This window comes from Larus michahellis, chromosome 10 (genome assembly GCF_964199755.1).
Source record: "Larus michahellis chromosome 10, bLarMic1.1, whole genome shotgun sequence".
NCBI lineage: Eukaryota > Metazoa > Chordata > Aves > Charadriiformes > Laridae > Larus > Larus michahellis.
In genome coordinates, this window is record NC_133905.1 from 713,304 (window position 1) to 739,913 (window position 26,610).

Below are 26,610 nucleotides of genomic sequence, written 5' to 3' on the forward strand. Positions count from 1 at the left end.
CATCAGGTGCAGCTACAACTAGGTGTTAAAAGTACAAGTACTGGTTATATATCCAGAAGAAGTGTGTTTTCATCACACTTTTTTTTTTCTGAATTCCTGCATGAGGGCTGTCAGACTGATGTTATTCTAACATTGTGGGAGAAAATGAGGATTGCTGAAAAAAGTCCTGCACAATGGCTTGGCGCTCAAAAAGTGGCAGCAGAGAAGGTGATTTTCTGCAGTTCAAACCCTACCACTGCTGCATGGGATGTTTCTTGTAAAAGCATGAGAAACCAGAGTAACATGGAAAATATGTTCACTCTTGGAGCAGACCTCTTCTGCTGTGACATGACAAATCAGTCCTCTGTACAAAATTATATGGTTGGTTCTTTCAATGAGGTGAGTCCACAAGATACTTTACTGAGTGCTCCACACTTCTGTCCAAAATACTGTCTTACGGAGGACATTGAGAACTTCTGCAGAGATCTTTCTGTTTCATGAAATGAGGTGCATGGCGAGAAATAGGAAATTAACAGGTGTCTGGATATCGAGCTCTAGTCTTACAAAACTGAGGATGAAAGTATCAATAGCTGAACAAACAGTAGGGGACTGCAGCTACTGGGCCATGTTTAATGCAAGCTTACTTATTTGAAATAAATCCTGAACAAAACATTTCTGAGTTGTGGCAAACTTAGAAATGACTTCCATAATAAGAAATTAAATAAGAAATTTGTGCTCAAAGAAAACACAGTTGTGTAAATACCAGAACACAGTCCATCAAGTAATTTAGAAGTACTGCCCTCCTCTGTGTAGTCTGTGAAGTTAACCGATGGGAGTGCAGTTAAGAAGCACAGGTTTTCCAACGTGACTTAAAGACTGGTTTTGTGATTCTGTTACTTTGTTGAGTTACAGTGTGCATTTAAGCATGTTTGATATGCTGTTGTAGGAATAATGTATCTCTTAAAGTTGAGTAATTTACCTCACCCTTCAGTGTCTCCAAGTGTCAGCACCCACTGATGTGAAGTTGTGAAATATTTGCCATGGAGAACCATTTGTGTATCAACAAATCTGAACAAGCTCTTTGTACATATGTGCTTTCTCTTCTGTATCACAATCGCACAACTTAAAAAAAGTACTTTTAGTCTACAACAGGAATTCTTGACCCTTTTCTTGAAGGGAATGTCCCCTTCTCCCCCCTCCCCCCACCAAAACCAAACCCAGCCACAGTAAAATTTGAAGTAATGTATGCTATCTTCAATAAAAGAGAGCCCAAACGTCCTAGTCTTAAATGAAAAACAAGAATGTAATCACAGCCTGCAGTAAAATACTTCCTGATAAGATTACAGCACAATTTAGGTGGAAATATCCTTTCCCTTTACAACTTTAAATGAAAGCAGATTAAAAGGAAGTCTCATGCGCTTTGTGGAAACTACATTAATTGATCTTTGATATTTATTCTATTGTTAGAAATGTTTTAATAGTTTTAATCTAGATTATAATTGTAGATATGGATTTGAGGTGCGATCTGAGGGTGGCAGGAGCCTTCATTACAGAAGGAAAAAAACCCAGCAAACAGCACTTCTGTAACTAAGGATTATTTGTTGGGAGAAAATGCCTGTGTACCTGTACTGCAGGACTGAGGTTGGTGCTGGCTATATAAAAATGCATCTAGTTCTTTTGATTGTATTATATTGGATTTTTTTTTTAAATAGGGAAAGGAGTGGATAACTACCATGGATAATGAAAAGCTAGCGAGAGCTTCTGATGATGAGAACAGGCAAGCAAAAATACTCCACTTTCACATTCTTAAGTCTTTCCACTGAATAATAAAATTTATTATATAAGCAAAATACCAACAGCAACTGTAGTTTGGGTTCTCCATTTCACTTTTTCCATGATGAACACACAACAATTTCATCTCCTGGTAACTAATATTAGAGTGTGAATCAGGCATTAAACGCACAGTCTGCACTCTTCAGCTATTGCTTCTGTGTACACGTGTCTGGACTGAATCTTGGCTTAACATCTGCCACATCAATATTTTATACCTCAGATTCCCCCACACTCCAATTTTAACGTACATAACCTATATAACATGAATGTAGTGAATTTGGAGATGACTGTGATACTCTGTAAACAGAATTCAATGCATACAATTCAAAAGATGAAGTATAGCAATACTGAAGACTTTTGCACCACTTTTGGAAAAATCTTACTTGAAGCTAGTTTTAATAAAATACAAAAATATCTGTCAGCAGAAGATCAATACATCTGCACTGGAAAAAGAGGGTATTTGGGGAAAGGAATCCTCAATTAATCTTGAGGATCATTTCAACGTTCCACTGTCGACATATCCATTACCATACAAATGCAGCTCGTTCTCGTAACATTCTGACACCAAAGCGCTGCCATTCTCGCTGATATATCCATAGCTCCTGCGTTGTATCAAGACAGGCTAAAACAGCACCTCCTTTCCATGCAATTAAGCGGGGATCCATATCCTAAATTCAAAACACAGATTTTACACAATCACTGGTGTAAATTTGCATAGTTCTCAAAACCTGTATCCTAATTTTTCCAACAGTATTCACTACTTAGAATCTCAGAGGTGAGGGGAGGAGAAAAGAAGTTTTTCAAAATTATTCAGGAAGAAACAGTGAGATAAAAATATGGAAAGAATTTTTTTTTTAAAAAGATGCCTTCTAGGCATGTCGTGGGAATCCTGCTCTCAGCAATAGAGGCTCTGAAAAATACTCATTTTGATTTTTACAGATTTTTCCTGATTAATGTCAAATGAAAATTGCTATTTTAATGCCATATTTTCTTTTACCTTAATAGGAAAAAAACGATAACACAGTCTCTTGCTGAGCAGACAGGTTAACTTCACAGGGCAGTACTAACTGCTTTTTTAAGAATAGGGCCTTTAGCTAATAAACACTTCAGTGATCAATACTAGTAACACTCTTGCTATACCCCTAACTTCCTGCCTGTAATTGGAGAGTGCTATGTTATGAGCTGAAAGCTCTCCTAAATCTCCTCAGATATGCAACTGAAAGATATTTTTAATTTTTCAAAGATTTCAAACAATCATAGTATGTTAACCATTTAGCTATCAGTTAACAGTATACCTTAGGTCTTGTGATGACTTCCACATTTTCAACGACTCTTCTAAAAGAAGGTGGCATTTTGTTGAGAATTCGGTGTTGAAGAAACTCTTGAGCTTTATGAAACATAAGGCCTCCTCCCACTACTAAGATGGAGCTGTACATCTTCTTTTTTGTATCATCAGATGCTGGAATTAATGGATATATAGAAATAGGTCTGATTTTTAAAGTTAATATGGCCTGTATTTGTACTATAAAGAGTTTAGTGCAAGTCAAACCAGATAGTGTTTGCTTTTAAAAATCTTTTTATGTTCCTTGGAGATTCAAAATGTTCAGGTCAAGAAACCTCAACAAAGATGCAAGTACAAGGAACAGTGTAGCTACTCTAGGGATGATAAAACTTAGGGACATCTTACTTTGGTAAAATATAGGAGTTACCATAAATCCACACTGACATGCATATTTTACAGAATTGTATAAATGTAATTCTTACCGCAGCAGTCAATACTATGAAGAATGGCTTTGTCAAGGCCCAAGGCTTTGCCTTCAAACTGAGAAATAGCTGTTTTCCTGGACATGTGTGCTGTTAAAGGTTCCTCTGAGTCATTTCCAGATATCATACAATCACTCTGGGAAGATCCCAGTTCCACTTCTTGTGGGTACATCCTCTCTGAAATGTCTGAGGCTTGGCCTCTCAAGTCTCCCTCAAATGCACCAGGTTTCGACATAGATTTTCTATCAGCTGTAGCTTTTGCAGACTTAAAAATGAGAAAACAAGTTGAACTACGAAAAATGCAAAAAAATCTTCTGCAGATTACTGAACAATATAAAGACTTAACTAATCACTGCATTTCCTTCACCTTTTTGCACAGAAAGGTTAAGCATTGCATTATTACCTCACATAATTTTCATTTTAATCTCCACTTACAAAGTGAGGGTTTTATTTTGAACTCCATCAGATTTATCAATGCCATAATATGAAGCCCTCTTAGACTCTGAACATACACAGTTCTAATTAAAGACTTGTCTAGACATCCATAATTCCTTACTCTAAATTTATTTTTTAATGTTTCTGACTCAGATAACAAACTTTGGTTTCTGAGATGAGCTACTGAGTCGTGATTTTATTCCCCAATTAAATAATACTTAATGAAAAAGAACACTATTATTCACACACCTGCTCCTGCTTACTTTGTGTGGCTAGCAGGTAATGTTCATCATGAGGATCCTCAGGGTCACCTTGTGACCTGTGTTGCAAAGTTGTCATTTTTTGTCCAACAATTCCAAATGTTGCTGGGTAAAACAGAGCCATTGGAGCCTGAAGAATGAGAGATATGGCATAGTTTTACGACACAGTTTTTCTTTTTTTGGCATTTACTATAAAAAAAAAAACCAACAAACCCTTGTTCTATTTTTCTCACAATTCAAAATTAAATATACATTTTTTTCCAAACAGTTTTGTAAAAGGCTAAAGTGTCTTCAGCTTTGTATGATGAAAAAGAAGAAAAAAACAAACAGCAAAAACTATGCTTGTACATACAGATAAGCTTCTTTACAGATTCTGGCATTGTATGATAAATAAGTCCTTAACTGTAGTTTGTTACAAAATTAGAAAATTAAATGGTGAGCTGAAAATCTTGCAAAATTAGTGTTAATTCCTTCCATTTGAAGGATAAATATTCTATTTAGTTGACGCTACAACCATTCTGGCTAAAGCTAGTTAGGAAGTCCTGTGCATCCACCAGTGCTGCATTAGGCCCACTCATACATATAGTAGTTAGTTTTAAAACTATCAACAAGCTTATGTTAAGAACAATCTATAAATCGTGTGGGCTTAGCAGCACTGGGCCAATACAAAGTGAGGTCCTGAGCCTGAATGCTCACTATAATTCTTATAATTTTTTAGAAAAATCACCTGTAATTTTTCATCCCCTAATCGGAACTGGTATAATAAAGCTGGAGAATCCGGATGACGAATTTGGAACTCGTGATCTTGCAATCCAGAAATATCCTAGGGTCAAAAACAATGTAAACAAAACATTATATCTTTTATCTCTCTCTATCAAGCCGCATAATCCATTTAAACTGTAGGAAACAACAAGATGTAACAAACCTCTTAAAACTATGAATTTCATTCACCTATTCTTGAATTCTTTTTAAAGCCTTTCCCCTGTAGCATGATCTGCCAAAACAGCTTTCTACATGCCTAAGCCTCTAAAATGAGGGTTTGTGCAGAAAGAGGAGACCTGCTGGCAGGTCTTACAAAACTGAAGTTGAAAAACAGCAAATATGCAGCTACTATCAGCTTCTTTCAGTAATAAGAACAAAGAAACTAAATTTCTAAGAGCCGGGATTCCTTTCGATGAGAAGAAAAATTAAACAAGTTACAAATACCTCAAGTCTAAAGCTTCTCCAGCTTTTGCCAGTATTCTACTAAGTAAAATAATACATCTTATTCCATTTGCAAGCAATTGTAGACTCACAAAAAGGTCCCCCAGAGTAGCATTCTGTAAAGGGAAAAAAAAATTACTTGGAGAATACACTATTTTCCCTCTCACCTGGTCTAGATGACAAAATGTCTCCTTTAGGTGCTGAAGCAGCAGGCAGTCCAACTTACTAGTTAACTGGCAGTCTCTATATGGGAACCCTGCTCGTTGCATAAGCCAGTAAAAACACCTTGATACGTCAGATCCTCCATATGCAAGGCACAGCCTAAGGACAGAGAAGAAAAAGATTATTTTATTTATTTGCTGAAATACTGGCCTTCTACAGTAGCGTACATAGGAATACAAGGCACATTTTAGACATGCTGTGATCATGACTTCCACAGTTTGCAGAGCACAGTATCAGTTCTGCCTCTTTTCTTCTTTTAAAGACATCAGAATTCTTTAAGGTTCATATTGTAACATGATGACACATGATTTTTCTTGCTTTTGCTCTTCCCCATCCCACCGGGGGGTGTGAGCGAGTGGCTGCGTGGTGCTTAGTTGCTGGCTGGGGTTAAGCCATGACAAAAAGATACCTGGTGTTGCGATGGGAAACACCGTCTTCTACACAGCAAACACTTGTCTTCTGATCTCCCACATCGACTATACATGCACTGCTTAAACCACTTCCAAAGGTAGCACAGACAGACTCCTGGTGTACAACAATTCCTAGCAATATGAGAAAAAACATTATATCCAATTACGCCAAGCTCCAGACCATATTGCCGACATTTAAATGACATCAAATACCATTACCATTAGGATTTTAGCTATGCTCTTTAAGTAGTTACAAAACAAGGTCCAATTTCACCCTCTGTCTTCCTTTCAATCCACCTTTACCTCTGTAAGAGTACCTTTGTATTTGCAGCACAAGCCAATACTTGAACCTGAGAGGTTTCAGCCCATCTTTCTAGCCAATGAAGGACAAAAATAGCTCCATTGAGCTGTGCCTTGTAGACAAAAAGTAAAATTACTGTTTTAAAGGCAAATATTTTTAGATAGATTAAGAGAATTTTGTTATGCTGTATAATTAGTTCAGCTCTCCACCAAATTATTAGTTAGGAAATGGCACTTTTAAGAGTTATTAATTGTACTTTCTGACTTTCACAGATCAGATGAATATGAAGCTTTGTGGGTTTTTTTCAGTATTCTTCCTGTTCCTCTGAAGCTAACTCATTTCCACTGCCAATTCTGCTATCCCAGTGCCAGTACATTTGTCACACAGTATTATTAGGTACTGTTCACGTTACTTCTATGCAAAAACTGGGGAGGGGTCAAAAAAAAATGATTTAGAACCATTCTGATCAAAACCCAAGCCAATATGGCTTGTTCATTTTAACATGATGAAACAAATCAAAATTAGATCGGTCTCTCTTTTCGCAGTGTTTATTTACCACCTACTTAATTCTTTCAGCTCGGAAGAGAGCTGTAAAATGTACAGTAAAATGTAAAATGAGTAAAAATTTTTGTAAAAAATTTTTTTGTAAAATGAGTGTCTTCTATTAGATATAGAAAAGGCTAAACAGGTTTGCTACTTAAGAGTAGTATCTAGGCACATATTCTGCTGAGTGTAATACCTGGAAACTCTTTGCAATTTGTACTGATTGATTATTAAACAACAGCAGTTTTAATCTCCAACATCTTAAAACTAACTTACTGTTTGACTAGTCTCTATCATTTAACTTATTACTCTTGTCCACTTTTTAAGCCTCTTTCCTGTTCATTCCTTGCCTACCTACTACAGAAAAAGACTGCAGCACCAAAGGTACTATTACTGTGGTGTACTTCAAATTAAGTATGGTTGGGTTACTGCGCCTTCCGTAATAACTTTCTGTGTTGTCTCTCAATGGGAAATCAAGAGAAAGATGGCTAAGACTACAGCAGTTTTTCTTCCAGAAGACTAACTGGAAACTTCCTTTATAACAAAGGAAACTGCACTGGTTTTTTTCATCACAGGGATTTCCAGTCTAAATACAAATATGCAGAAGCAGCTGAAAATTATTTGTTTGGGTTTTTTTTAAATTTTATTGCTCTTCTATGCTTAGTGTATGCACTTAAGCCAGCTCTGAAGCCTCCTATTATGTCATCCTGTAGAGAGAACAGTAGCAGCATCTTACATCGTATACTTTTGTTTTGAAGTCTGAGAATCTTAATGCTCTGTAGAGTTAACATTGTGCATTTTAGAAATACTTGAGAAAGCAGACTGTTGATACTTCTATCTCAGCTGAAGTGAGAAGCCCACAGTTGGAATACGTCACAGCAAACCAAGAAACTTGTTTCAATGCAAGCCAACCATTTTGCCCCATTAACGGGGACAGCAGTTACCGGAATAGCAAAAGATGAAAGGTGCTAGTGCCAGCCAAACTGGGACTGATGTGCAAAAATGTGCCTTAGAGGGAAAAAAAATATCTTTACGCTATTAATCATTAAGTGCTTGCTTATGTGTGGTTTTACCTGAGAAGCCCATCTTCATTAGGATCATATTTACCAGTTCTTTCACATGTTGTTTATTGTAGATGTCTGGAATTAGCAAAATGCATCTGTAATACTGAAGATAAGAACAGTAAATTAAAGCCAGCTCTCAAATTATGTTTCTCTTTGCATTCTTGAATACCTGATGCTAAGAAAGAAAGCATTATCTGAAAGTTATTAAAAGAAGCACAGTTATGGAAAGGGGGAAGGTCTTTAATAATTTGAAAAATTAGTTCAGAGTAAGTACCAAGTTAAGAGTTTATAGGCCACTAAAATGTTTAAAAGCACATCAGATATGAGAAAAACACCTATTCTGCAAGGAGAAGAAATTTATGCAAGTATTAGGCACCTCTTCCTCAGCTGCCTCCTCCTAAGTCAACACAAAAAACCCCACCCCCAGACTAAGACTGTGAAATTTCTGTAATAGGATTTCCAAACCTCCCTGGTAGTTCAATTAACAATTTTTATCTTAAGACTTAATTTGGAATTTTGTGCATGTCCTTAGGAACCATGCTCACCAGCATCAGAAAGAACTTATTCATTAAGAAAACCACCAGTAAGATGCTACCAGTAACAGCAGGTTGCTTCTCTTTTATAGTAATGTTTACAGAAGCGGATACAGCCCACATTAATGTCTTCACAGCTCACCTTTAAGTCTTTCAGTGGTATTTCCAGATATTTTTGTATTGCTTGTGACCATATAACTTCAAGATCTGCTAATACGGCAGTGAGGGAGCCACCAGGTCCTGTGTGGAGATTCAACTGCCCTCTTCTGATCGGCCAGTGTATATTATAAGAATCTAGTGGATTAACGTACAGTGCCTGAAAATAAGAGATGATGTTCTATGCATAGCTTTTCACAAAAGATTAGTAACAAATACTAGAAAAATATTTCAGGAGCAGATAGAACAAGACGTGCAGCAGCACTCAGACCTATGTGACAGCAATACAGTGGATTTCTTTTTAACAGGGCTTGATTATAAAGCATTAAAAAAAATTAAATACATGGTTTGAACTGTTTGAATTTTCATATCCACGGACGTAACAGTATGTTTCTCCATTATCGCAAATTAGCAACTAAAATAGTTTAAAGACTCTTTGAAGCTCATGAAGACCTACTCACTCAGCAGTGATTCCACATACTGATTCTTTTATCAGTTTCTTGCCTTTTCTCTGAATTATACCACATGGGCAAAGCTCTCACCTAGTCCCTGCAGAAACACTGGTTTGTAGCAGCGAAAGACTCAGGTTACTTGCTAGGCAAATGGGGGAAGCTGTCTGGTCTCGCTGAATTGATAAGAAGCACTCAGTTAGTCCATAGTAAAGCTTCTCATGTATTGCTTGACTAAATTTATACGCTTTTCAATACATACTTACATGTAGCAAACTGCTACTGATTGCATAGCTGCGTTAAAACATAATACTACGCTTCATTTCAGCGGGAAAAATGAATCTTACCTCTTCTCCTACCAGAAATTCAGGATGATTTGATGTGTTTGTCCACTTGGCCCCAGAGCTGTGATCTAAAATAGCCGGCCGCATCTGTCTGTTGTATGACCTGGCCTGAAATGTAATCAAAACAAATGCTGTTGATAAATATTTTACTAATCACTTTTTATGCATGAAAGAAAAAAAGAAACGCCCCTCCCTACCCCAGCTCTCAAAGAACCATTTTAAATCTTCATTTTCTCAGATCTTCAGAGTTAGGTCACACAATAGTGTGCTGTATTCTTGTCCACTGAAACATAGCATCACACCACATTACTATATGAATGAACAATTTAATAAAATCTTAAGAATGAGTTACCTGATCAGGTGACACTGGTATACGCCTTGCACCATTTGACATCTTTTTGGACCATATTGCTTGGTCCACCATTTTAAGGCCATTTTGTCTCTGCTCAGTACTTTCAGGTTTCTAAACAAAACGCACAAATATGCCACGTGAATACTTACTTCCTGACTATATGTCTGTATAATGGTAATACTGAAGCTATTATTAAACCATGAAATCATTACTGTATTGACAGACTGTAGAAAGGAGAGAGGTTTGTACAACGTAAAATGAATGTATGCTGATTTTTAAATAAACTCTTCTTTATATTACAGTTCCCAACACCTATTTGTCTAAGGCAACTTGAATCTTCTCACTGATTGTAATGGCTGCTGGACTTCATCTCCAGTGATGAGCTCGGGACATTATCTATTTGGCGACAGAAATATTAAGTAGGAGCAAAAATGTTTTAATAGATCTCAATTATTTAAAGGTGAGATAATATTAGAGACATTAATTTGATTAATGATTTTTTTGTACAGATTCAAATTATGACTACCTATCTTTTTTGAGCTGGTTGGACTAAAATGACTTGCTGTGGTATCCAAGTTACAAACCAACTTGTAACCAACGCGTTGACCAACGGAGCGCTCTGGTTCTAGTTCCACAATTGTCCACCATAAACAGAATTGTTCCACTATAAACAGGAATAGTGTGTGTGATAGCAGACCAGAGTGAAGTCCCTGTGTACAAACCCTCAGCCTATCAATTTATGAGATTTAGTTCACTGCGAACAAATCAAAACACAAACATGGAATGGTGCCAATCTACTGACTTCAGTGAGGTGGCATCTGCAGCACATTAAAAGAGAAAAAAGTTCGTCTTGAGACGTATTCGTCTCTGGGAAAAAAACATGCATGAGACGAAGATACACATTACACAGCAACAACAAAAAGCACTAGAAATACGTAGTTAAAGCATCCGTTTTAGCAAGATCGAGGACCCGCGGGGGCGCGGTGCCGGCTTACATTGAGCCCGTCCCGCAGGAGCCAGCTGTCCCTGTAGGCCGCCTGTCCCTGCTGCTTGTGCCGCCGGGCGATGACATGGGGGATGCCCACGGGCAGCGTGTCCGTGGCCCTCCCGAGCCGCAGCGTGGTCGAGCCGGGGTGTATCACCACGATGAAGTTGCTCTGGATTTGCTGAAACACCGCGCACGCCAGTCAGCCCCCTCGGCCCGCCTCCCCGCGCCCGGCCCTTTAAAAGGCCGCGCCCGGACCCCTCCAGCCCCACAGCCCTGAGGGGCCGCCGCTGCGGCCCAGCCCCTCGCGGCTCCCAGGGCGGCCGGGCCGGGCCTCACCTCCTGCAGGGACTCGGGCACGGCGGCGGGGACGATGGGCCGCTTGACGCCGCGCTGCTCGCGCTCCCGGTCGCGCTCCTTGTCCTTCCCGTTCTCCGCCTCGCCTTTCTCCGCCTGGGTCATGCTCCCCGCCGGGCCAGCGGCGCCGGGCGGAAGCCGCTGCTGCGAGGGACGGGCGGCGCCGAGCCCGGCCTCCGTGCGGGCCGGAAGCGGGCGGACCCGCGGCCGGCGCCGCCCCTCAGGCAGGTACCGCGGGGGGGTCGGCGGCCCCTCAGGTGGGGACGGCGGGAGGGGGCTCGGCGGCCCCTCAGCGCCAGCCCCGGGCCGGCTGGGCTGGGCTCGCAGCGGGGTGCGGGGGGGCAGCGGCTGCCCCGGGGGCTGCCCCCGCCCCGGGCTCTGCGGCGAGGGGAGGAGCAGCGGGGAGCCCGGGGAGCGCCTCAGCCGGTGCGGGAGGTCTGATGTAGCGGCAGGCAGGCCCTGCCGGCCGGGCGGTTCCTGCGGGGGGAAGGGCAATACAGCCGTCCGCACAACGTAAAAGATACTGCCTGTAAAAATATCACAGTCCCGCTGATGCGTGCGATACACCCGTGAAGAACTAACGCGGAGCTACCGGCCTGTACCCACCTGGTCTGTGGGCTCCTTTACAGACGATGAAGATGTGGAGTTGAGGAAGATGCGTTCATTAGCCTGAAGGCTCCTGTTCACAGCAAGTTTAAAAGATAACTTTGATAACTTTAAAAGGTGACTTTAAAAGGTGGGAGCCACCTGAGGGGGCGATTTTACCGTAACTAGCTGGCAAAAGCCAGCTCATTAGCAAATGCTAATGTTAACCAAGGGGCATTGTTGGATGTTTGTCCTGGTTTGAGTGACACAGGATCAATTTCTCTTTCAGCAATTTTAATTTTCAGTAAGGTCTCATCTAATGCCAGGGAAAACTGCGTTTTTAGGAGACTCCACTGCCTGAATTTGTGAAAGTATTTACTTTATAATAGACAGCTAGTGTGCGGGTTTCAAGGTCTCAGTGTTTTTGAGCTTTACTAAGTGTGGGGACCAGGTGGACTGAGACCCAGGCACTTGACCCTAGCTGGCCCACAGGATTATTTTGTACCATGAAGGCCATGTTCAATTTAAGCTAGAAAGTTTGCTGAAGAAGCTCTCTCTCCCTTGATGCTGCCATCCCCAGAACCCCTTGCCCTGCTGCTGGACCCCTGAGCCCGTCCCTTCCTCCCGAAGCTGCAGTGTCCCATATTTACTGTCACTGCTGGGTGCGCACAGCTTTCTGCTGGTGGGATGGGCTGGGTGTCCTCGTATATTTCATGCAGGTTTCGGGACCGATATTGTCTCTTTTTGCCAGTCCCCTTCCCTGGAGACTTTCAAGACCCGCCTGGATGCAGTCCTGAGTTAACGGTGCTCTGGGCGATACTGCTTTAGCAGGAGAGTTGGACTAGATGATCTCTAGAGGTCCCTTCCAACTCTGAAAAATTCCGTGATTCCATAAACCTGTTTGTATTTCAGCCCTTGGGTTTCCTTGTTTTTAACCTGATCCCCCTTCTGCGGTGGGGAGGAGTCATTGGGTGATAGAATGATTATCTAAAAGACAATAAATTGTTGTGATTTCTTCAAACTGTAACGTTATATTTTCCTGCTAAAGAGATTTTAAGAGAGGTTTAAGTAAAAATTTTGCAGCAGCACCTTGTAGAAAATAATTTATCTGGATTCTTGGCAGATAATCTTTTCTCAAATAGATGCAGCCCTCTCCCACTGAACAAAAAACCTCCAAACCCCAAACAAAACCCATGAACAACAGAAACTCCCATTCTGAAATGGGGTAAATAAATTAAAAGGCGGTTACTGTTTGAAAGAAAATACCTTTTCTTGTGTTAGCCCTCAGTATTTGAGTTCACTACCTTTTTCTCATGTAATAAGAACAAAGCCTGACTTTATTGAAAAAAGTCTTACCAAAATTTGTACAGCAAGTAGGCTTATACGTTTGAGTAAGTTTATAATGGAGACAGAAGCTGTTTCAAGAGGTGCTTATGAAACACTCGTGTTATAAAACCCATTATGGGCCTTAAGTGAGTTTGTAAAAGGCAAAGATTGTAAAACAAAATTATTTGTAAGTTGCATTTTAAAAGTGTTTTTAGAGTATCATTAATATCATGAAAATACATCAAAGTACAGAATGTTAGTACTGACAAAAATAGAGTAAATACAAAACCTGTTAGGAAGCACTGCGTTATATTTGACTCTTGAGGGACCTTCTGTATCAAATATAAATACGTATCCTTCCTCAGACAGGTTTTTTTTTCTAAAAATGATGAGAGAGTCAGCCTTGTGACAAGCCAAATATAATTTACTTATTACTCTGCAACTACAGTAAAATGCTCAGAAACTATACAAAGACTGTAGACAGTAAACATTTAATAAAACTGTAGTTCAGTTACACCAGATCCTTGAAGAAGGAGTTCCCAGTACAACTTCATTAATCTGCTGATATCACAGAACAGTCTCCAGTTAGACATACGCATCCACGACATTCAAACGCATTTGGTCCACCACGAAACTCTTCTTCCCTTTCATCTTGCAGATGTGTATGCTCTTGCCTGCCTCTTCAGCAAGCGTTTACCTACAGGATAAAAGTATTAACAGTACATTTAAAAACAATGCCTTTCTTTGCAAGGTAAAACTATTTAAGTAACAAGTTTAAAATATTTTTTTAAATTTAGCTAAATAACACATGCTAAAGGCTTGTAAACTTCTGTTCCTGAGCAGATTACACATTATTACCCAAAAGCCTTCCCCACAGATTTTGCTGGCCAAGAACAAAAAAAACCCATCCAAATGAAATAAAAAAAATCATGGGGAGAAGTTTATCCTTTTTCTATGGAACTGCAATGACTGGTGTATGTGCTTTTTGGAATATGAACATTTTCCTGCAAGACTTACAGGTATTAACCACCCGTATGTGTGGGTTTTTTCTTCTAATTTTTGTTATGGTATCAATGGGGAGTGATTGATGAAAAAGGATTGCTTGAAGTAAATTAAACCATACTATATATATGTTCAGTGTTAGATGAAACTACCACCAGACAACCTAATTAATAAAAGAGAAATAAAGTTCAGGAAGCTGTAAGAAATTTAATGACCATGGCTTTTTAAATGGTTTTTGCCCCCTCTTTTTAAGCAATTCTGATTTTTATGCGATACTAGAATTCAAGATTTGCATAGCTATACCACTGAAACAGGAAAAGCGATTTTTTTACTCATAGTCTTCTAGCAGCTTTATTAATTTTCCTTCTTTTCTATTGGTAAGTATTTACTTTAAGCAAAAGAAAAAAATCACATGTCATATGGTAATAATTAGAAATGCAAACAGTTTCAGTCACAACTGATCTGGACAGGACTTTACATTCGAAGACAAAAAAGATGAAAAGTTCTAAATATTTTTTTTATCAGCTGTGTTCAAAAATCTTTGCTATACTTTGTATATCCACTTCTACGCAATTAAAAGTAGAAGCTCACCAGTTCTGAGCCAAAACCTATTAACACCCCCCATCCTTTTTTCCCTCTTTACTGAAAGTATCTAACCACTTTCTCCTCTTCTTTTGGTAACTTCTGCAGAAGGAGGACAAAACGCTTGGTTCTACCTTAATGTAAAATTATCATTGATATTTAAAAAAAACAAACAAGGAAGTTCAAAGCAGGATACAGCAGACTTGGAATTACCTTCCTCATCCACCTCCAGCCATTGGTGGTGGACTGGGGCCTCCACCCCAGTTATTTATTCGACCCATCCTACGGCGAGGCTGTGCTGGAGGCCTGACAAGAAAGCAAGGAGAGCGACATCTATTCAATTGACATTAAATTGTTAAACAAGAAACAGAATAACACTGTCTCTAAATGATAGTAATTATGAAGTTAGAACCTCTGGAAAAGTTGTTTGGGTTTTGGGTGAAAAGGTAAAAAAAAAAACCCCAATCCCACGTTTGGAAATTTCGCTTATGCAAACTGCTCTAACTACTCCTGTCTCACAAGAGAACGCTACAGCCAACAGGCTTTTTACGCAATCCTAAAAACCCCAAAAGTTAGGCAAACCATTAAGAACAAAGAAACGATATCCCTATAACAAAGTGTTTTGCTTTATCTATAGATAATGTGATACGTGAAATGACTGAATTACTATAAATCAAATGCTGAGTGTAAGTAAGTCTAACAAAACAGAATCTCAACAAAGATAGATACTGTCTACTAGGCAGGTTTGAAAAATTGTTTCAGTGAGAGTCAGGCCGTATTGTTAAAACGGCCATCCAAAGCTATGTACTATTATCGATGAGTTTCAGAAAAAATACCACAGATAAACAACATCTTAGTCTTCTCACGTGACCGGATTCAATGCAAATCACAACTGTAATCTGAATACATGATGTCATTTTGCTAAGATAGCAAAAAAAAAATAATCATAACTAGAGTGAATATGAAAAAATACCCTCTTCCATCATTGTATCCTAAATAGGAGGAAGATGTGTAGCCTCTTCTTCTCAAATCTGGTTGAATAATGCTCTGGAAACTGAAAAATAAAACAGGAGTTAGGTGAATTGATTGCTAGATACAGTTGCTGAATTTTTGGATTACAAGATAAGAAATGGGATGAAAACCAATAAGTAATGTTCAGAAATGAACAGCGTATCCTCTTAAGATTACTGTTGTTTAATACATATTTGCAATTTTTCTCCTATGATTCAAGATAAAACCTGAAGTAATTCCAAATTACAGTAAGGCTCAAACCATAAAATCTTTTTTTTTTTTTTTCCTGGTAAATAAAGTGCAAGAAATGAATAAAGTATAAACCTATAACTGAAATAATGAAGAACTGTTGAATACATCAGAAGAAATTTTTGTTTCTTACCTGGCTTCAATCTGAGGCCATAGATTTGTGATTACTGCTATGTGATTATTTTTACATAGCCAGACTCTGTTGGCATCAGTAGAAATCCTCCAAGTAATACCTCAATTATTTGATCAGCTGTTAGAAACTAGCTGTTTAACAAAACTATATGCTTTTTCTTTTTGCAGTATTAAAATGGAAGAAATGTAAGAAAAATTATTTGAACTGCCAGTAAGTTAGCACCACTTTTCATTCACTTTTATTTAATATATTACAGTGTGTAATAACCAAAGCCACATAGTCATAGTAAAGCATTCATATGTTTTGGGGACAGTAGATATGGAATGATAAAGAGCAAATGTAACATTTTTATTGCTGTGTTATTCATAGCACTGAGTAGCTTCTACCTATGGCAAACCTAAAATAAAGTATCAAAAGAATTAATTTCTACTTACAACAGAACCACAAAATCTGCTATCGACCAGAAGAAATCTGTTATAGATGACAAACTCCAAGGAGCCCGACTCTGGTTATCCAAAACTTGTCCTGTAACGTATCAAAACATCCAGCAACGTTTAGTGTCTGACACTGTACAGTAAATCACCCAGAACCGCATCTCCTGAGTCTAAGGTTTACAAACGGGATGGAGAAACTACACTTCATGGACAAAGGTGGCAAGTTTCGCTCCCTGCAGGGTATTGTCCAAGTACGTGAAATAATGGGATCACCGCCACCAGAGCGCCACCGTGTCAGGGCAAACATACCAAAACCCCCCCGGTACGGTCTCTGCTTCCCTGTATGCGACTAAGGCGCTTCTCTGTTACGCTCCCTGTTATGCAGGACACGCTCCGGCTTTTCAAAGTCCTTAAAACCCCTTCAGAACTGCGTAAGGCTGAAACCCAGGCCGCAGGGAAGCGGATGGACGCGGGGCCGAGACTGGGGCGGTGTGCCGGGCCGCAGAGCCAGCGCCGGCCCGATGCCCCCCCCCAGCCGCCCCCCGGGCTCCAGCCTGCCCCCCGCCGCCCCGCTGAGGGGAAAAAGCGCGATCCCCCCCGCCGGCCGCCCCTCACCGTTGGAGATGTACACCATGGCGGCGGGCCGCGGGCGCTGCCCCGCCACCTGCCCTCGCACCCACTGCGCCTGCGCGGGCGCGCGGGCGGCGCATGCCCAGAACCTGCCGCGGGGCCGCCCCTCGCTTCCGGCTGGCGGCGCTGAGGGGAGGGGCTGAGGGGGGGCCCGTGCTAAGGCGCCATGGCCGCGGTGGGGTGAAGGGGTGCTAAGCCGACGTGGCCATGGCGGCCCCGGGCGGCCCTCCTTTTCCCGGTTCCTTTCCCACAGCAACCGTAGCGGCACGTAGCCTCCTGTTAACGGGGAATCCCCCTCAGCGGCCCCGCTGCGGGGCCGGCCGGCCTGGGGCGGGCGGTGTTCAGGTGGGGCGTCTCCTCCCTCAGCGCGGGCGGTTCTGGTTCGCTCCTGAAGCGTTTTTATTGTAGTGGTTACAGCGCTGTGGCAGGTTGTGTCAGAGCTTCGGTGCCCGGTCAGCGTATGGTTTTACCAAAAGTAAGAGGAAACCATAACGGTGGTTAGTGGTATGCCAAGGTAGCTCTCATAAAAATTACATATTCTGAGTAGTCTACATAGTTAACTTCTGCTGGATATTAGGTAAAAGCGACTGCCTTCGTCCTTTATCACTGCCCCAGTTTTCTCTAGTTGTTGAAGAGAGCCTTGTCCGTTCCTGTGGTTTCTCTAATGGAATGTTAGAAGTGATAACTCGCTGCAGTAATGTTAGAAATTTGACCAAATGCAGGTACTTATTTAAAATTTCTCTCCAAAGGGAACTTCTGTTCCTTTCCTGTAATGACAGGTATGTGGCAATGTATATTCCCGTTACATTGGTGGGAATGTTCAGCCCAAAGTCAAGCATTTGTTTTAATTTATTTTATTTTTAGAAAAGCTTTGCCCTGCAAATAGTGGCTAGCATTTCTTCTCGTGGAGAATCTATGCTTGTAAAATTGGAGGTAACTATATAGCTTTTTAGGCAAATTTAATGTAATGCCTTCTCTTTTTTTAAAAATAACCCACACTAGTAGAGGAGGGATGTGTAATTCTGCTGTGAAACAGCAGTAAGAAAAATGAATATAAAAGTATTTTAATACTGCCTTTGCAAGATCTTTCTTTTCCTAGTAACTATGAGGTAAAGTCTTTTGCTGAACCTCTTAATGCAAGAGTGTTGTCTGAAGTTGAAATTATAATATAATCTGCCTCTGACAATGTAGTTGAGCCCTAGTAAAGAAATTGTTTGCAACTGACAGGTGTTTATAAATGTTCGATATTCCAGAAATAAACTCTTGATAACAACTGAAAGCAATTGTGAAAGAAAAATATCTGTAACAACATATATAAAATAAATATTTATCATTAATATAAGAGCTAGGTAATGTAGCACTCGATAAATGGGGAAATGCAAAAATGTTTAGAAAATAGCGGGTGCTACACGGTGCACATTGGGCATAAATGCAGGCAGTATGTTAAAATTATTCAGGGACAACATCTATCCTTTTAATAAGTTAGCTATGTTTATGATGATTTTTTCAAAGTGTAGTCAGATCAGTTTCAGTTTAAAAATTGCAAAACACAGGCTACGTAGGTATAGAAGAAAAACAGACTCAGTCTGCAAGTCATTTGAACGCTGTTTTTAGCTTCTCAGTGAAAACAGATAAACGGAGCAATAAACTGGAAGAAAGATGTATGGGTGTACTTCAATTTATGGAATGCATAGTATATCTGATATTGTGTGTAAGGTGATACTGTTATGTACATTTTAACTTTATACGGAAAGTGAAAACATTACTTTAAAAAGGTATTGTCAAATAATAGGAAAGTATATGACAAATGCATACCTCTATTAATATGTTAACGTGAAAATGGCAGTCTCACTTTCAAATAATTTTCATAAATATACTTTGTTTTCTTTTCACTAGGCTTCGAGATAAAATATCAAATTATCTTATGTTTGAAGAACTATTGCACAAGTTGCAGATACAGCATTTACCAAGAAGAAAATAAAAAAAAGGGAGGATGGCAATGGGAAGATAATGGCGATAAGTGGAGTTAAAAAGAGGTATTGTGAATTTTGTGTCACAAACTGACTCTTGCTAGTATAAAGACAAACGTCACAGTCCAGACTTTCCACTGTAGTTTAGACAGAAACATAATGGTGAACCTGAATACAAGCAGGTAATTATTCCACCTGAAGTCATGCTCTGTATAAGCATGCGTTGTCCTGCATAGATTAATGCAATAAGAGTTTGAACAATTTATTCCCTTTTTTGATGTATTATTTTTCAGAGGGAATGTGTTAATTATGCAGAAAGGAACAATGTATTTTTTGTTTTTCAAGTGACAACAAAAACCCCAAACCCCAACAACAAAAAGATGGTTAGTGGATTCTTTGGGTTGGTTTTTTTTTTTTTTAAGAAAAGTAAAATCATATGTGAGATAGTCTTGGTTTATTTAATAATAAAGTAGTAATAAGTATTGTCTCAGTGCCCTAAAATTATTAAATTACAATGCAAACTTTCTCTGTGAAATGCATTCCTAGTGAGTGAAATTGAAGAAATATACTTTAAAATTGAGATTACTAGTGTGTGTATATTCCTAACATAGTTATATTTTTCCAAGAAAGCATGTCCAGGTACTTAACAGTGGCAAAATAACCTACCATTGCATAAAATGATACATGAAAATTTTAGTATTTATAACTGTTTTTTAAATGCTTACATATCTATTATTTCTTTATTTATTTACCTAGTTAAGTTTTAGACACAAAAATGTGAGATTTAAAAGATGTGTTTAAAAATCAATGGTAGTATTACATTATCAAGCTTGTTATCCATTGGCCGTTCCTTAGGCCAGGAATGGAGTAGAAGAGGAATAGGAAAACAGTTATTCATGTGCACTTGCAGTTTATGGTGCAGTTGGGACAGCAGGCGTGGATACAAGCTCTGTTGGGAGCTCGTTTCTGGTAGCGACACAGCCCTGGTGCCCCACTCTGAGCAGCTGCTCCTTCACGAAGGGCAGGATGGGTGTCTCTGGCTGTTGCTAGTTGGAGTCCTACAGTGACTTGCCCCTTTGCTTTCAGTCTGTGTGCCTGATGCCCTGAAGTTCAGAGGACCACAGCAGCAGTGCACCTGCGCTTAATGAAAATCAGTAGAAGGTGTTTTGGAAGTCAGCAACAGAAATATGAAACAGCTGTGTTGCCCTTCTGAAGGTGGGTACCACGAGGAATAGTGCTGGGCGGTTATTGGCGTGTAAGAGCTAACTGGTGAAACTACCCGACCACAGTGAAGAAATACCCGCGTTTCATGCATGGTTATTGAGTAGTGGCGATACTTCGAATATCCATCGGGTGGCAGCGTAAGTGTGAAATAACGCTATCTGCTTTGTTTAATTACCCTGCAAAGTTTCTATTGAGTTCGTTGTAACGTGTTTGGATTCTCCTTTATATAAAAATCCTTAGTCTAGTGCTACTTAGACACTTAGGTAATGCAGAACTGGCACATTCTTACTGGGTTAAAGACCAGCGTTGAATACACAGATGTATACTGTTCTGAGAATTTTCTAGAAGTCTCATATAGGTAGAGTCTTGACTAATGTTGGAGAAATGCTTGTATATTTATATGTGATTATATGGGAAAGATTGGAGGGTTTTTGGTTGGTTGGATTTTTTGGTTTTTGGGGTTTTGTTGGTTTTGGTGTTTGTTTTGTTTTTTTTCCCCTACAGTTAGTTGAAGGAGAAGCTGAGAACTCTGCTGTGGAATAGCAGACTTCCAATTTTGTTAGTGGTACTGTTGGCAATTTTTTAGTATAAATGAAAAAAGGTGAACATAAATAAGTGTAATAATTACCTTTTGAAGTATAGTAGGTAGGCAAAATAATGATAATCAGATGGGTCAACTGAAAATATAAATTGCATCCTCTAACCAATGCAGCAAGTTAATGGCAAAGCCTGAAATAGAACTGACTTGCTTATTCTCATGCATGTGTTAATTTCTGGAGGATATGCTTGCATCTGTCAGGTAGAGGAAACAAAAGCAATCTTAGATTCTGTTAGTGTTTAGGTTTAAGGCAAATATCCTTTGCCTTGTTATGCTTTCTGCCAATGCATGAGGATTTGATTTGTCATGTACCTGATGGGACTGGATTGTGAATGAATGCACACACACAATGTCTGCTTTTGCATCTTTTTCTTCCTGCTCTTTTTCTGAACTCATTTAAAAATAACGGGCTTTCTGTTTAGTGAAAAGTAAAATTTAGTGCAATGAAATTTGAAGAATAAATGTTCAAGTTAGGGATTATCCTTTTTCATTACCGTTCTTACGTTTTTAAATCCTGTTTGTAAAAAGTTGGCTTGTAAGTACACCTACAGATTTCAAATGGCTATTTCCGCTTCCCACACTTTACTTTGATACTGGAAATGACATCATTATCCTGTAGTGGTATCTTTAGAAATTAAAAGTAATTATTAACCAGAGGAATGGATTTGTTAAGACAGGTGGTGTGATGTGTTGGCTTTTCTGCCAGATTTTTTAGCCCACAGACCATCAGCGGCAGATGGCAATGTGGTTGAACTGATGTTGTAATCTACTGTGATTTTGGTCTTATCTGCATGCAAAAATTTGCTTGTACTGATTTGTTTACCCCTGAGGTATTGTAAAAGTTGGGAAAATACAGGCTGCCCAGGTAGGGTGTGGAGTCCCCTTCTCTGGAGATTTTCAAGACTCGCCTGGATGCAGCCCTGAGGGATGTGCTCTAGGCAGTCCTCCTTTAGCAGGGGAGTTGGACTAGATGATCCCTAGAGGTCCCTTCCAACTCTGAAGATTCTGTGATTCTGTGAAAAGATAAACATATTAAAGCAGAAAAATGTTATGTCAGAGTGCTGAAGAACGATTTAAATGCCAGACATTATCATATCTAAGTAAGCCTGGTTTCATTCAAAAGGTTGGTTAACAATGCATTTTACATTGAATGTGTTCTCCTGTTAAGGAATATAGCGTGTTTCTGTTGTCTGTAAAAACTGTATTAAATGTTAGGCATACCTTAGACTGTCCAGTTTAGGTGATAGCTTGGTTATGAGTACGGTCCAAGGAGGAAAAAAGGCTTTAGCTCACTGATGCTGTGGAGCTGCTTGTAGGTAGCTGGAAGTTTCTTATCAGCCACCTGGTGGGAGAGGTATGGGCTGTATGACTAAGAAGGCTCACATGTGAGAAGTGGGAAAGGAAGCTGGAAAGACTTGAATTCCAACAAGGCACTACTGCTTGTCATTTATCCTTATTTTTATTTCTGAGATGACTACAACACAAAATATGTAATGGAATCCTCTGGCCTCCCTGAAGTTCAGGTGAGCCTTGTGTGGGCAGTGCCTCATGGGATAGCTGGGGCAGGCGTGTGAAGCCATAGCTGGAAAGGTACTAGATTTTAGTAGGAGTGAGTTTTGGGAAAGTCTGTGCTGAAGGATACATGTTTCTGAAAAAAAGAAACATGAATCACACTGTATTTTTCAAGTTCTTACTTCCTAGTTTGTATGCATGCTGTTTTTGTTAGCTGGCTGCTGCCCATTGTGCTCCTACACCTGGTTTAGTGTGGTCGGTTTTATCAGAAAGTTTCTGTCCCACAGCCTAGTCCAGTTCTAGTGAACATCAGTACTGTCTCCAGCTGTAGCTCTTGGGACACTTGCTGAATATTTAGAGACTGAGATATTTATACATGAATTATATTTCTTGATTATATTAGTCCTTTTAAAATAATCAACACTCCTATTGCTAAATTGTTAAATACTGTTAAGCAACAAAGACAAACTCACCTAATTGTTTCTAACTTCTCATATACTCAACTGAAATGGAGTCCCTGAAAATATATGCAGTTAGGATACAGATGGTGCTGTTTTCTGCTGGATCTGCATGGGTTGCATCTACACGGGTGATTGAGGGAGCGGGAGTGTTCCTTCTTGATGCAAGTTTGCTTTATGGTATGTTTGGAGTTTTGTGTCTGCATTTGGAGTCTTGCAGTAGGCCCTTGAACACGCTGCTGTTGTGCTGAGAGTGGATTCCTTCCTGATGAACCAAGGCCAAGATTGCACAGCTGCTGGAGCACTCCTGCAGTGTGGGCAGAGGGTTATTAGCTCTCTGTTCGTGTCCTGTGCACACTGAGGACTGGCAGCTGGCATGAACTTTGCTGGTAAAGATGTAATGTGGATATGTGGTCCTGGAATCATACCAGATTTCAGCAAATGAAACCTTGTTTTTTCCCTTTTTGCAGCATAAAGGCCAGTGATGTAGACTGGTCAATGGAAACTGTGTATGACAAGACTAATGTAAGTTTTAAGAATGCCCATTACTGCATTAGAAAGGGCAATGTAAATAAGGTGACAAATTAAAAAAGGCTCTAACTGTTGCTAGAGGCATCTGTGATACTTGATCTACAGCTTTAGCTGTTGAACTTTAACCGTTTCACACTTAACAGCCAAGATAAAAATAACAGTTAAGGTACTTGTCAGAAGTAGGTGGATGAAGCCAATTCCGTAATCTATTTGGTGAATAAAACAGCGATGTGATAATTGACACATTGTTCTGGAGAGCTCTTAAGGTTGTGTTGAAGTATTAATATGAATTTTTGTATTCTGAAAAGTTATTAATTTAATGGAATATGTTCATGCAATTGAAAAACCTTTACATGGGTGCAAGAAGCATAGATGTTTAAAAAGCACGTAGTTATGATTTGTTACGTGGTGTTTGGGAAGATGTGGATGCTGTGAAGCCTGGAATGGGTGCTAACATGATGTCTCTGTAGAGGTTTTAAAAGCACATTGCGTTGAGGTTGCAGCTTTATTACTCCATTCTTATTGCTCCTGATTTTGGTGTTTCTCTGTAGGCAACATTGCTGTTCTTGGCTTTAACGAACATAAAAGGGAAGCTACAGACATGACCAAAGATTAATTGCAAAAATACATAGCCTCATCTGAAAGGCGTATTTAAAACAATGGTCTTCTGGTGGGAAAAATCCCCTAGAAGCTTGTGCTGGTTTTGGCTGAGATAGAGTTAATTTTCTTCATAGCAGCTAGTGTGGGCTATGTTTTGGATTAGTGCCGGAAACAGTGTTGATAATACAGCGATGCTATAGTTATTGCTGAGCAGTGCTTTACAGACTCAAGGCCTTTTCTGCTTCTCACACCACCCTGCGTACGCACCCCTGCTTCTCACTGCCAGCGAGTAGGCTGGGGCTGCACAAGAAGTCGAGAGGGGACACAGCCGGGACAGCTGACCCCACGTGACCAAAGGGATCTTCCATATGACCATACGGTGTCATGCTCAGCATATAAAGCTGCGGGAAGAAGGAGGAAGGGGTGGACGTTCGGAGTTACAGCATTTTGTCTCCCCAAGTAACGATTAACGTGTGATGCAGCCCTGCTTTCCTGGAGTGGCCGAACACCTGTCTGCTGATGGGCAGTAATGAATGAATTCCTAGTTTTGCTTTGCTTGGGTGCACAGCTTTTGCTTTACCTATTAAACTGTCTTTACCTCAACCCACGGGTTTTCTCACTTTTGCTCTTCTGACTCTCTCCCCCATCCCACTGTGAGGGGAGTGAGTGCGCGGCTGTGTGGTGCTTAGTTGCTGGCTGGGGTTAAACAGTGACAAAGCTATAGAAGTAATCTGGACAACACACTCCCAGAAAAATTCCACATTTTGCAGGAGATTGGTACGCCATGCTGTACAGTGTCTCCTGGGCTGCAAAAATAGTTTTGAGTTACCATATGAAATCAATTTAGGCACATATGAGACTTTTAATAGTAGAGTTAATCAAAGAAATATTATGTAATATCTAATTGGGGAACATGTATCTCACCCCCAGTTTAGCTTTTAAATATCACATTTGCTTCTGTCATTAGCACATGCTAGAGGACACAAAAGAATCTGGTTTTAAAATAGAGCTGAAATTCTTTATTATCCTATTTATTGTACTTCCCATTTTTTCTCAGGGTAGTGCACTGCATTATACCTCATAATCTAGAACATAATGTACACTGGCTCAGTGCTATCAGAAGCAGAACTAGCGCCCAGAAAGAAATAATTGCATATAAACTTATTTAATGTCTTTGTCCACTCCATCAGAGTGGGTGACAAAACCATGCTTTCAGTTCTCTACATTCACATATTCCTGACTTTAAAAATTGTCCTTTTTCTGCCTGTTTAAATAAGTAGTTTTTAAATCAGAAGGAGCAAATTCAGGACATTGAGGAGAATCCTCAGTAACTTCTTTATGTTGACAATTAATTGCAACTGAATTGTCTTGTGTTTTACACTCAAGGAAGGAAAAAAACCTAGCCTGTAAAGAATTGATAAGTGCTGATGTCATTCACCAATAACTATGGTAAAAATCAAGGTTATTTGGGAATCCAGTCAGCACAAAGCTGAGCTGCAATGGTAGAGAAAAAGAATGCAAGTCAGTCTATATTATGAGACGATAAAATTTCTCGTTAAATTCTTCCATAGAGTAGTATGTTGAGTACTAATTACTGCATCATAAAAAAAAGACTATAGTTGTACAGAGCATGGTAGTAAAAGCTGATTTCTTTTAGAAGCAAAGTCAGGCATAAAACCAGATATGTAGTAATACCTAAGTATCTGAGAAGATGAATAACAAGAGAGTTGAAATATATATATATGTAAATAGATTAAGCAGCGCAAAGTTTTGCATTTTCCTTGGTAACAAAAACATCTAATGTCAATGAAAATTAGTGGGTGATAACAGGTATCAGACAGCCCTTCATACTGTCTTGCCGGAAAGACACTTCCAGGCAGAAGGAGGTTGTGCTTCTTCGAACAAAAAACCCACCGAACCCTGCATTGTAAGACTATTTTTCTTTAAAAAGGCTTTGGAAAACAAGCATTTTAGATTTTATGCTTTCATAGTAGGATATTCGCGTTCTAGGCTACTGTGAAATTTCTTTTGGAAGAAGTAGAGGTGAGTTTTTAAAAAAGCCCATTTTTTTCCTCAGGCATTGAATTCCTTCATTCTTGTTGCCCTGGGACAAAAAAAATAAAAATCAGTAAGAATCAAAATGAATGGGATGCTTTTGAGTAAGAAAAGAATTTTAATTTATGCTTCAGAAAAAGTCAGGGATATAAATAATCGCGTCTGAGTCTCCAAGCAGTGGGAATTAAGCTGAGACGTTTGACTGAATTAGCTTATTGCTGTATTTATCTTGTATGGTATCTCTCATACATTTCTTTGAAGTATCTGATGTCAGGTACTGGAAAGGGTTATAGCAAAGCATTTGATGCTTGGAATTCCTTTCAGAGACTTTCCAGTCATCATTGCTGCCGCCTGCTTACCTTACTGCTGCACATCTGCAGCCTTTCTTAGGGATATTAGAAGCAGTCATCAGGCTTCTGGAGTATTTGCTTCTCTCATTCTATTTGTGTTACAGCTTCATTTTTTTCACCATTAACAGCAGTTTCCACATGCTGTCTTGGCAGTGTTTGTCTAACTTGTT

The 26,610-nt window shown here is 39.6% G+C and overlaps 3 protein-coding genes across 6 annotated transcripts in view; 1 reads left to right on the top strand and 2 right to left on the bottom strand.

Moving 5' to 3' along the window:
• Nucleotides 1-1,782: 1,782 nt before the first annotated feature.
• ACTR8 (actin related protein 8) lies at nucleotides 1,783-11,508 on the bottom strand. Its single transcript, XM_074603373.1, has 13 exons — nucleotides 11,173-11,508; nucleotides 10,844-11,014; nucleotides 9,849-9,959; nucleotides 9,500-9,604; nucleotides 8,690-8,863; nucleotides 8,024-8,117; nucleotides 6,106-6,238; nucleotides 5,642-5,795; nucleotides 4,999-5,094; nucleotides 4,261-4,401; nucleotides 3,577-3,841; nucleotides 3,108-3,271; nucleotides 1,783-2,480 (listed from the first exon to the last, which is right to left on the bottom strand). Exons 1-13 carry the CDS (start codon nucleotides 11,293-11,295, stop codon nucleotides 2,337-2,339), a joined length of 1,875 nt encoding a protein of 624 aa, XP_074459474.1. The 5' UTR covers nucleotides 11,296-11,508; the 3' UTR covers nucleotides 1,783-2,336.
• A 1,996-nt stretch (nucleotides 11,509-13,504) lies between these two features.
• On the bottom strand, nucleotides 13,505-17,222 carry SELENOK (selenoprotein K). Of its 2 annotated transcripts, XM_074603374.1 has the most exons (5): nucleotides 17,128-17,214; nucleotides 16,513-16,603; nucleotides 15,659-15,739; nucleotides 14,899-14,991; nucleotides 13,505-13,798 (listed from the first exon to the last, which is right to left on the bottom strand). In XM_074603374.1, exons 1-5 carry the CDS (start codon nucleotides 17,144-17,146, stop codon nucleotides 13,795-13,797), a joined length of 288 nt encoding a protein of 95 aa, XP_074459475.1. In that variant the 5' UTR covers nucleotides 17,147-17,214; the 3' UTR covers nucleotides 13,505-13,794. The 2 variants fall into 2 exon arrangements, with proteins under 2 accessions (XP_074459475.1, XP_074459476.1); XM_074603375.1 differs by lacking the exon at nucleotides 13,505-13,798 and having other exon boundaries at nucleotides 14,895-14,991; nucleotides 17,128-17,222.
• A 68-nt stretch (nucleotides 17,223-17,290) lies between these two features.
• The window catches only part of CACNA2D3 (calcium voltage-gated channel auxiliary subunit alpha2delta 3), a 551,700-nt gene continuing 542,380 nt past the window's right edge, over nucleotides 17,291-26,610 (top strand). For 2 of the 3 annotated variants that reach the window (XM_074603368.1, XM_074603371.1), the window contains exons 1-3: nucleotides 17,291-17,487; nucleotides 19,039-19,178; nucleotides 20,199-20,327. The gene's annotated coding sequence lies outside the window, so the exon portion shown is untranslated. Of the gene's footprint in view, nucleotides 17,488-19,038; nucleotides 19,179-20,198; nucleotides 20,328-20,360; nucleotides 20,474-26,610 lie in introns of those variants that run through there. The other variant, XM_074603370.1, reaches the window with a different exon arrangement.